The 11,139-nt window shown below is 53.8% G+C and overlaps 1 protein-coding gene across 1 annotated transcript; it reads right to left on the bottom strand.

Annotated features, from left to right (window-relative positions):
• Positions 1-1,267: 1,267 nt before the first annotated feature.
• Positions 1,268-10,203, bottom strand: SH2D7 (SH2 domain containing 7). The gene is made up of 6 exons (XM_007173503.2): positions 10,028-10,203; positions 8,572-8,661; positions 5,360-5,529; positions 4,862-5,070; positions 2,833-3,492; positions 1,268-1,375 (listed from the first exon to the last, which is right to left on the bottom strand). Exons 1-6 carry the CDS (start codon positions 10,201-10,203, stop codon positions 1,325-1,327), a joined length of 1,356 nt encoding a protein of 451 aa, XP_007173565.2. The 3' UTR covers positions 1,268-1,324.
• Positions 10,204-11,139: the final 936 nt, after the last annotated feature.

Here is an 11,139-nt window from a genome sequence, read left to right as displayed (position 1 = left end):
AACTGTACAGTCTTGAGCAGGCTGCTGATTTACTCTCAGTCCCTACAACCCCCCTGGGAGGTAGGGACTCTTAGAGCCCCATTTCTCAGAGGGAGACTCTGCATAGCCAAGAGGCCGCTGTGGGTAGGTTTTCCCCACAAATGTGAACTGAGCCAACTCTGCCCAGGGAGGGGGCCCGAGGGGGGCTATGGTGTTCTCTCTGGGGAGGGTTAGTTGCCTGGGGGCAGTGGGCAGGGGGCAGCAGCCCAATTGCTCACCCTTATGGAGGTGGGGACACATGGGTACGAGGGGGAGTGGGATCCCAAGGGAAGGGGAAGGAAGGATCCTGAGGGAAGGGGACTCAGGAGGAGCCAGGCTGACCTGAGGGAATGGCTGTAGTGAGAGGCCTGAGGGCCCCGTGCGTAGAGCTGATGCCTGGGCAAGGCCTAAGGGCCCCCAGGTGGGTCTGGGTCTCATGGGAGGGGTCTGAGAGCCACCCCTAAAGGCCAAGGCTGGCTGGAGGCAGAGGGCAGATGAGGGTGGCCTGGTCAGATAGGGATGCCGGCAAGTACCCACTGGCTGGCTCCAGAAACGGACCAGCAGCGCCCAGGCTGACTGGCTGGCAGGTGGCTGCTCCTGTCTGGGTCTCCGTCTCCCCGATCTGCAGCAAAAAGGGTCAGACGGGGGTCTGCCCAGCTTGCATTATGAGGCTGGGCTGAAGGTGGGGGCGGAGAGGGGCTGAGGGGATGGTCCCTGGGAGCCCAGGTGCCCCAGGGTCAGAACCGTCACCTCCGAGGCCGGGGCTTTGCTGCTACTTCCCTGGTTTCTTGCCCCAACGCCCCTGGGGCAGGAGCAGGGATGTGGCCCTGGGCCCTCCCTCCTTTCTGCTGATGGCGCCACAAGGAGGGGGACTGGTTTGGTTTCAAGAGCAAGTGAATGACATCCCTCAGCCAGTGAGGAAAATGCCAGCACTGCCACAGGGCCTGCCCCACGCTCAGTAAGTGTTCAGTGGTGGGAGGTCAGCACGGTCAATCCGTCCGGGCCCGGCCTGCTCATCTTGGAAATGCGGGTGGCCTTTGGCCAGTCCCCACTCCTCTCGGGCCTTGATTTCCTCTGGATGGGTGGGAGGCACTGGGGAAGCAGGACACAGCCCTGAGCTGCAGGCAGCTGGAAGGTCCCCTCCCATCCTGTCCCCTAGGCTGTCTCGGAGCCTCGTTCCAGAGCAGGCTGGTTCGATCTGAGGGTCCAAGGGGTGCCTTGAAGCAAGCTGAGAGCTTCCCAGTAAGCCCTGGCATAGCCCAGATACCGGGAAACCCACTGGTGAGCTTCAGAAAGCCAGGCCTCCTCAGGATCTGTGCTTCTTGTCTGTGAAGAAGAGCCTCCGGAGCTTGTCAGGCTGCAAGGAGGGAGAAGATGCTAGAGCCTGGGTCCCTGGACAGGGAGGGGAGAGCCAGGCTCAGGGCATCCCTCGGCAGCGACCGGGGGCTTGGGCTCAAGGCCAGAGAAAGGCCAGGTTGGAATAGTGATAGTTGCTCCACCGCCCCTCGCAGTGCCAGAAATTCCACTCCAGCCCTCTGGTTTGGATGAAGGATTCGCCCTCTGTGGCTAGCGAGGCTAGGGGAAAGTGGAGAAGAAAGGCCAAGTCCCCCCTTCGCTCACTGGGTCCCCTGGGGTCCCCAACCCCAGCGCTGTCTGCCCCAGCCGTGCCCTAGGTAGAGTGGGGGTGGGGTTGTACATGGTGCCACCAGGGACCGGAAGGACTTCGCAGCTAGAGGAGGAGCAGTCACGGGGTGTGGCTTCTGTGGTTCCTAGCAGGGCTGTCTGCAGGCAGGGTCTGTGGTCCCGGGCGTCAGGACCTCAGAGGCAGCCTTGCACCAGGCGAGCTCCCTGTCCTGGGGTGCGTGGGCACAGCCCTGCCCTGGGGGAGGAGATGGCAGAGCTTCTGGTGAAGGCCTTTCAGCTGGGAGCTCGGGGTTTTGCTGTTCAAGCGGAAGAGGAGGTCTGCACGTGCCCAAGGTCTGAGGCTGTGCCCTCGGGGAGTGGGCTCTCCCAGCTCATCGGCTCCAGGCGTAGGCAAATACGCTGGGGCTGAGGGCTCAGGAGGGTTCCTCTGCCTCCCTGGGAATCCGGACCACCTCCCTCTGCCCTCCTGATCCCTGCTTCCCCTTTTCTCCTTTCTTATCAGAAATCCCCAGGAATGACAGCTGCTCACTGACAGCCATCTCTGGGCGGTGTCCTGAGCACATAAGGATGTCTAGCTTCACCTCCTGGGCAGCCGCCCCTGGACACAGCCATAGGACCAGCCCATTTTGCAGATGAGGAAATGGAGATCCTGGGTAGATGCTAAATAAGAATACAGGATGCCCGGTTAAATTTGAACTTCAGATAAATGAGGAATAATTGCACTATTGGAGACATAGTTATGCTTCAAAAAATTACTCATTGTTTATCTGAAATTCAAATTAACTGGGCGTCTTGTATTTTATCTTGCTAAATCTGGCAATCTTAGTTGCGGGAGAAACTATCTTGCCCAAAGCCACGTGGCTAGGGAGTGGCTGAGCCATGAAAAGGGCCAAGGCAAGTCAGACCTGGAGCCAGGGCCCTTGTCCACCTCTCTGAGGCTCTGAGACGCTTGCAGTGGCCAAGAGGGAGGGACAGGAGTCCTAGTCTGCCACAGAGAAAGACATCAGAAGGGCCTGGAAGCCTCCATCTTACATCCAAACCTAACATCTGCCTCTCCCACCATCTCTAAGCAGAAGTTAGGGCTGGAAAGTTCTGGGCAGTGGCAGTGACCTGACCTGCCCATGCCTGAGGGCCACAGGTCCCTCCTACCACCCCACCCATGGAGCCCACCTTATGTGTCCGTCCAGTCTCCTTGCTCCTGGCTGCCGGGATTTGTTCATAGGTGTTCCTGGGCTCTGGGAGCTCCGGGGCCCCCAATATCCTCTCATAGCCACAGTCTGTGGATCCTGAAAGCTTGCTATATGTGGGACTTGCTCCAGGATAGGGGGGCCTGGCTGGGCCACCCCAGCAGACTGTGATCTGCTCGTAGGTACTGCTGCCTTCTTGGTCTGGCGTATCCCTGGCCTCTGGGAGGCCTTCTGCCCGGATGAGCTCATAGATGTCTGCAGAACGGCTCAGTTTTGGAGACCCCTGACTCCAGGTAACAGCTGAGGATCCTAGGGCCTCAGAACTGGGGGACAGGAGAAGGCCCCAAGAAGTGGGAGACACTCTAAGGCCCTGGTCTGGGCTCACCCCAGAGAGGGCAGGTCCCGGGCCATCAGGCTTGTTCTGGCTTCCATCTGAGAGTCTCCTCAGGGCCTCCTTGCCTGGAGCGCAGGCCTGGCTGCTGGCTGGAACAGGCCCCTGCCTGCCAGACACATCTGTGCCCCGGCCTAGCTGTGCCTGGTTCATCTTTCTCAGGTCTGCATAGATGATGTTGTTGGGGCCTCCAAAAGACTCGTCCAGAAGGGAAGCACTCCTCTCCGGGAGGGGAGGCACCTTGACGGGGGCCTGGGGAGAGAGTGACAGAACCTCTTAGAGGTTACCCTGTCTCTAAGTTGCCTTCTGGTAAACTGCAGGTCTCTCAGACAAGCTGAGGCCCCTTGTCTTGGGCTCAGTTTACCTGACTGTTATGTGCAGGGGTTGGTTGACATTCGGGGTCCCTGCCAGCTTCATGCTCTAGGACTCTGAGTATGGTCCTTATGTTGGCATTCAAGGCCAGGGGTCACGAAATCTACCTCCCACCCAAGATCATCCTGCCTTGCTCCTCTCCCCTCCAGAGTGGTGGTCCCTCAGAGCCCCCTGAGCCCACCCACTCACTGCTCCCTTCCCCTTCAGAATGGTCCACCCCCAAGTCCATCAATTGTGTATTTATTCAACAGATATTTAGTAAGCACTGTGTAGACGCCGTCCTAGGTGCCAAGGGCTCAACGATGAGCAAGCCCACCTCTTGGGAGTTTACATTCTAACCTGGAGATGGGCAACATACTGCTCTGTTGTATAGTTTAATGTGGTTGATGTAATATATGATACAATAATATATCACAAGATAATATACTGTCGGCTCATGATCAGTACTATGAAGAAGAACAAAGCAGAGTAATGGGATAGGGAGAATGGCTGGTAGGAGAGGGGATATTGTCTATAGTTTAGGTGGGCCTCCCTGAGGAAATGACATCTAAGCAGAGAATGGAATGCAGTGAGAGTAGAAGCCATGCAGATGTCTGGTGGGAAGAGCATTCCAGGCAGTGGGTACAGCAGGAGCAAGGGCCCTGAGGTGGGAACGAGGTTGATGTGTTTAAGGGAGATCCAAAGGCCAATGAGGTTAGAGAAAAGTGAAGAAAGGGGACAGGTAGCAGGGCACCTGGTGAGGCTCTTGTGGACCCTCGTGAAGATTTCAGATTTTATTTTAAACATGAGGAGAAGCCCTTGCTGTGATCTGATATATATTAAGAAAAATCTCCGTGAGTCCCTCCTGTGAGCTGCTGTGGAGGAAAATAAAGTATTAACTCACAGGCATCCCACTCTATAGTTTACAAAGGGATTTTTCTGACATTTCATATCTATTCCCTCATTCAAGCCTCACAGGAACCTCAAGATTGGTAAACTGAGGCTCAGAGAGGTTATGTGACTTGTCCAAAGTCACTCAGCTAGAAAGGCCAAGCCAAGGTTTGAACCAAATCCACCGGCCAGAGGCAGGCCACAGCATGGGTGAACCACTGGGTAATTCCAAGCTGGGCCGCTCCTCTCTGGGCCTGGCACTCTCCCTCCGCAGCTTGAGGGGCTGGCCAGTGTGGCCCCTCCGGGCCTGACGGTGGACGTGGCACCCACATTCCTGGTCTAGCAACCCTGACTCTGGGTAGCCCAGAATCCTCCTCACCTCCATGCTTTCTTCCTTGGAGAGGTTCCAGGGACTTGCATCCAGGCTCTTCTTTTTGTAGCGGAAGGAGACCTGGGGCTTTGGAGAGGGGCGGGGGCTGGCAGCCTTGTCTGGGACCACCGTCGGGGACACTGCAGCAGGCGGGTTTTCCAGGCCCAGATTGGTCTGATGGAGGCCCAGGGTGATGGCGTCATATAGGTCACTGTCCTCTAGCTGGAGGCGGTGGGGACACAGCAGGTGTGTGGTCATACACCCCTGGCCAGCCTCTGGCCTCCTGCCAGAGACTGCTGGCCAGAGACTGAAACATTCCCACCAGGTCCCTGACCTCAGGTAGAACGCTTCCTCCATCTCCCCTTCTCAAATAGGGACCATGACCCTGCACTGAGTGCCCCTGGGTGGCAGGAAATAGGAATGGCAAGGAAAGGCATGTGGTCGAGCGGGGGACAGCCCTGGCCTGGGCACCCTGCCCCACCCCCCGCCCCCCGGGAAGAGAGGTACCTACCCGGGGGCAGGCAGCAGCCAGGGTCTCCCCGAAGGGCTCAAACTGCACCTCCTGGTAATGGCGCACGAGCTCGGCCAGGGTGCCGTGGCTCTGGGTGTCCCCTGAGACGAGGTAGCGCCGGTTTCGGAGCTGGTTGATGACAAAATGCCGGCAGCGGTCACTGCCCCTGCAACACAAGCACTTGTGGCCTGGGGCTGCTGACAACCGGCAGCCCTGCCTTGGCCCAGGGCCGGAGCTGACCCAGGGCCATGCTGCCCACTTGGGCCTTGACGTGTTCCTCTGTAAAGTGGAACTTGACATGCAGCAAACCCAGCCTTGCAGGTGATAGGGAGCGGTTTTTCAACGCCCCCCGCCCCCGCATGTCAGTCAGGGAGGAAAGGGCCAGGGCCGGGGTAAGGGGGAGTGAGGCACTCAGCTTGGAGTGTGGATGCAAATTTAAAGGGATGCCACAAAACTCAGTAATCAAGATAACTAATAATGCAATATTTTAGAAAGTCAAAATTAATACCAAAATATCCATGATGAGCAAAATATCTAAGGCTTAAAGATGAGGACCGAGCCCACACTTGCACAACTCAGCCTTACTCATCTCACCCAAATCCCGGCCAGGCCGAAAAGATGGAGTTCCAGGTCCCATCTCCACTCCAGCCTGTAAAGTCCCACCCTCTTCATTTTCCTTTTTTATGGAAGAGTAACGTAAACACAGTGAAGTGCACACGTCCTAAGTGTGCAGCTCGATGAATTTCCACATATGAACATTCCCATGTAACCACCGCCTAGAGGAGAACAAAACATTTTCCGGCTCCCCAGAAGACTCCCTCGTGGCCCCTTCCAGTCAAACGTAGCCACCACTCTGACCCCCATCACCATAGATCAGTTTTGCTTGTTATGGAGTTTCACCTAAATGGAATCATACAGTATTTCTTTTTTGTGTCTGGCTTCTTTCACGCAACATTCTATCTTTGAGATTGATTGATGTCCATGTCGAATTAGCTTCTTTTTTCCCCCCATTGATAGGTAGTATTCCATTTAATTTAAAAAATCCACAATTTATCCACTCTGCTGATGGACATTTAGATTATTTCCACATCTGGGCAATTATAAATAAAGCTGCTCTGAACATTCTTGTACATGGCTTTTGCTGAATATATGTATTCATTGCTATTGAGAATATCCCAAGAAAGAGAATTGGGTGAGGGATGCACGTATGTTTAGCTTTAGTAGATTATGCTGAATTGTTTTCTAAAATCATTGCCAAGTATGAGAGTTACAGTTGCTCTGCATCTTCACCAACTATTAGGTAGCCTCTGTCTTTCCACTGTAGCCAGTCATTGTGGTTTTAGTTTCTATTTCCCTGATTGCTAAAGCTGCTGAACACCAGTACGCTCACTGTCCTTTTGGACCCTCTTTTAGGAAGTGCCTTTATTTTGCCTGTGTCATCTTTGTCTTATTGATTTGCAGGAGTTCTTCATATAGTCTGGATATGAGTCTTTTATTAGGTGTATGTATTACAATACAAAACCTCTCCAGCACTGTGGCTTGTCCTTTTATTCACTGAATGGTATCTTCTGATTAACAAAAGTTCTTAATTTTAAAGAAATCCAATTTGTTAACCTTCTCTTTTATGGTCAGTACTCTTGTGTCTCGTTTAAGAAATCTTTGCCTGTCTCAAAGTCATGAAAAATATTTCCTATGTTTTCTTTTCCTATGTTTTCTTTTGCTTTTCTCACTTGGGTCTGTGAACCATCTAGAATTAATTTCTCTGTATGGTGTGAGGTGGGGGTCATTTTTTTCCATTTGGATATCCAATTGCTCCTGTACCACGTATTGAAAAAACCAGCCTCCCCATACTCCTCCCCCCTGGCCCCCCCCTGCCCTCCCCCCCACTGAATTGCAGTGGCGCCTCTGTTGCAAATCAGGTAACCAAATGTGGGGGACTGTTTCTGGATTCCACTGGGCTATTTGTATATCTTTGTGCAGCCCCACTTTGATCTCTTTAATAAGCTGGCACTCCACCTAAGATCATGTTTGAAAAAAAAAAGCCCTGATGCTGAAAAGACATTTGAAAACTGCTGAGTTTGTATATTTCAAAGTGCTGAGGACCATACCTGGCACATAGAATAACAATAACTATTTTAATAATGACTAACATTTATTTATTTACTATGTTCCAGACACTGTACCAAGCACTTTTAAAGGTATAAACTCATCAAACCCATTCAACAATCCTATGCAATATTCCCATTTTACAGATGAGGACATGTAGGTGTGGAGAGGCAAAGTGACTTGCTCAAGATCAGGATTTGAACTGGGGCAATCTGAACAGATGATAATTTTGAATCTGAATCTGAGGTCTTTGAGATTTGCCCTAGAGCCCCAGCCTCCCTCCCTCCTTAACTAGGGGTGGGGGAGGGAACTTCTTCCTTTTTCTGCCTATCCACACCCAACCTACCCTTGGGACAGGCTCTGACATCACCACCTCTGACTTCATCCTGGCCATCTTGTCTCCTCTTCTCCATACCCACTGCCTTACCCTAGCCCAAGCTTCCTCATCTAGCCCAGACCTCACCCCTCAGTGATCCCCACTGCCCCCATACCTCCAGCACCTGTCTTGAGTCCTCCTTCCATAGGCTGCCTGAAGTATCCTTGCAAAACCTAAGTCTGACCAGGTGACCCTTCATTGTCTACAGACATAGCCAGGCATCCAAGGCCGTCCTGAGCTGCCCTCGGCCTTCCTCTCCAGGCATTGTTCCACTGGAACCATGTGTCCTTCTGCATGCGGCAACTTGTGGCTTCCAACACCTTAGTCTGCCCTGTCTCTGTTCTTTTGCATATGCAGTTCAATCTATTGGAAATGCCTTCCTAAACCCCAATCACACCTCCTTTTCTGCCCATCAAGTTGCTGTTTTTCCTTCTATCCTGTGCTCAAAATCCACCTCTGTGAAGCCTTCCCCAGCCTCCCATGAGGAGGAGGTTCTCCCCTGCCCCCCACCAACTCACCCCCTTGAAGGTGGGTGCTTCATCCTAGTATATGGCCGGTGCTGCTCAGAAAATGTCTGATGGACATGGACGGATGACTGAGGGAGTGAAGGAGTCAGGGCCCAGGGAAAGCCCAGCAGTGTGGGCTGGTGGAGATTCCAAGCTTATCTGCAAGACTGGCTTGTGGAGCCAGAGCCTGCCTGCCTTTGCAGAGGGCTTCCTTTCTTACCTGTAGGACAAGATGTAGCCGGTGGCCTGGTCGCTGAGGCGGATGAGGAAGGAGCCAAGAGCTTTGTCCCTGAGCAGCTGCTCTGTCTGCCTGGGCAGAGGACATGCCGTTAGCTGGGGCTGGGTCCCCACAGCAGCAGGAGCAGCCTGACTTAGACCAGCCTCAGAGTTCCTGCCAACCATGCCCCAGACCCAGTGCACAGATCTCCAACCCTTTATAGAGAACTCCCTCAGACTTTCGGCTGGTTCTGTGGTCGGTCAGGGTTCAGTCAAGCAAACTCAAGACTCAGTCTGGGGCTGGCTGTGTTGGAATCCTGAGGTCACATACACACACACCCCGCCCCCACTACTGCCTCACCAGCAGGCACAATAGCCACTGCCCCTCTCCACCTGAATGTCCCTGCAGGAAGAAGGAATCCATATAGCTGGAGATTTTTAGGTTTGTGGGATCCTTGCCTCAGGACTGCTGTGTACAGTTGTGCAGGATGTGTACCACACAGTAGTTTCTGCAGGGAGAAGGTGTTGGTATGTCTGGAGCCTGACCACGACGGCAACTCATAGGTTCTCATCCCCCTCACTTGCATGTCCCCTTCAGCCTCAGGCAGCTACGAATAGCTCTAAATGATGCCAAGGATTTTGGAGGCATGGTGGAAATTCCAGCTGTCTTCTGGTTTGGCAGTACATAGACCAGATATTTCCTCACCCACTTATTCACCATATACTAGCTGAATGCCTGCTCTATGCGGGACCAGCTACAAACTTTGCAGGGCTCAGTACTAAATGAAAACCTGGAGCCCCTTACTCAAAAAGTTAGAATTTCAACATGGTGACGGCCGCATGTTCAGCCAAGACTGGGGCCCTTCTGAGCAGATGGCCCTGTGTTACAGCACACGTCAATGCCCGTGAAGCTGTGCCTGCTTCAATGCCAGGTGCTGGGCCAGGAGGACCTAATGAGTGGTTGCATTTGTCATTCCTTCAGCTAGTGCTTTGGCAGCTTGGAGATCCAGCCCAATCAGAAAGCCAGCCTCCACATCTTGGCCCTTATTCCTAGAGTAACTGTATATCCAGGTTCGCCTGGGAGAGTCCCCACTTAAAACAGTTCTCCTAGTAAGTCCTCTTACTAACAGTGCTCTGGTTTGGATGATGAATGAAACAGTCCCCCTAGTAATTCATCAGGTTATCTGGAGCTGTTCTGAACGCATCCTGCTCTAGCCTGCCCCTCTCTGTTTCTCTGGCAGCCTGACAGCCCCAGCCATCCCAGCCCTACACTCAGAGCCGGGGCCAGTGCCTTCGCCCACCTTGCCCACAGAAGCGGCTGTCAGAGAACTCGGCATTCCTCAGTCTGTTCCCCCACCCACTGCTTCCTGGGGTCCCTGCCTAGCCCAGGAAAAGGGGCTAGCCCCTCGGCCCTGGGGGGCTAGGGGCCACGCTGGGCACGTGGACAGGGGCAGCCTTACTTGCGGGTGATGAATCCGTGAAACCAGGGGGGCAGGTCTCCATTCTGCAGAATGAGGGGGGCCTGCGTCTCCGTGAACCACCTCAGGGCCAGCTCCTGCAGCTCAGCCAGGGCCTGGCTGTCCCCGGCCCCCTCGGGCCCCCTGACCAGGCTGAGCTGCCTTAGGTGGCCCTCCATTCTGGCGAGCACTGATGTGGAAGCAGAGCCCAGACCACCCATACGCCTCTATATCTGTGTGCACCCCGGCTCATTTGCCTGAGTCCATGCCCTCCCCAACCACCCACAGCACACAGGAGCCCTATTGTCACCTCTGATGATATGCAGCTGGTTCTCCTCTCTGATGCTCAGAGGCGGGGCACCTTGGCTGTCTGGGGACATTGGGGGAGGGTCACATTAGCAGTCAGAGAGGGGCAGGAGAGGGATCCCTGACTTCCTGGCTAGCAGATGAGCTGCCCCACTGCGTTTGGCCCCTTCGCCCAACCTCCGGTCTTTGTCTCAGCTAAAGACCAGACTCTGGCTAAAGTCCAGGCACTGCCACTGTTAGCAAAGTGGTGAATTTAAATTCTACTTATCCTTCCTTCATGGCGGCCACTTGTATCTTGGTGAAGTTCTGGGCTGATTAATTCCTCTTTCCACTCAAGATTTATTGTCTACTGTGTGCCACGTACATCTGGGCCCTGGGAATAAAGCAGCAACCAAAACAGCATTTTGCTCATGGTACATATGTTCTAGTGGAAGGAGACAGATAATAAACAAATACATATATAGAATATGGGGTCAAGTGTAATAAGCACTCCAAGAAAAAGGGAGAGGAAGAAGAGGGCATGGATTTTGTTATTTAGATAGGGGGTCAGGTAGGGAGTCAGGGTTGGGGGAAGCCTTGCCCAGGAGGTGCCACTGGAACAGTGAGAGTGCCAGGCAGGTACCTGGGGGAAGAGATGCTGCTCCCAGCAGAGGGAAGAGCAAGTACAAAGACTATGAGGTGGGGCTCTGCTGGAGGTCCTGAAAAACAACCCAGAAGCTCATGTGGCTGGAGGAAGAGCCCTTTGGAGTAGATGGGACCCCTAGAAGGGCTGCCATAAGGCTTTTGAGAGGAAGCACTGCACCAGTTAA

This window comes from Balaenoptera acutorostrata, chromosome 3, assembly GCF_949987535.1.
Source record: "Balaenoptera acutorostrata chromosome 3, mBalAcu1.1, whole genome shotgun sequence".
In the NCBI taxonomy this organism is placed as follows: domain Eukaryota; kingdom Metazoa; phylum Chordata; class Mammalia; order Artiodactyla; family Balaenopteridae; genus Balaenoptera; species Balaenoptera acutorostrata.
The sequence above is the reverse complement of the archived record's forward strand: the minus strand, read 5'-3'. Positions and strand labels throughout refer to the sequence as shown.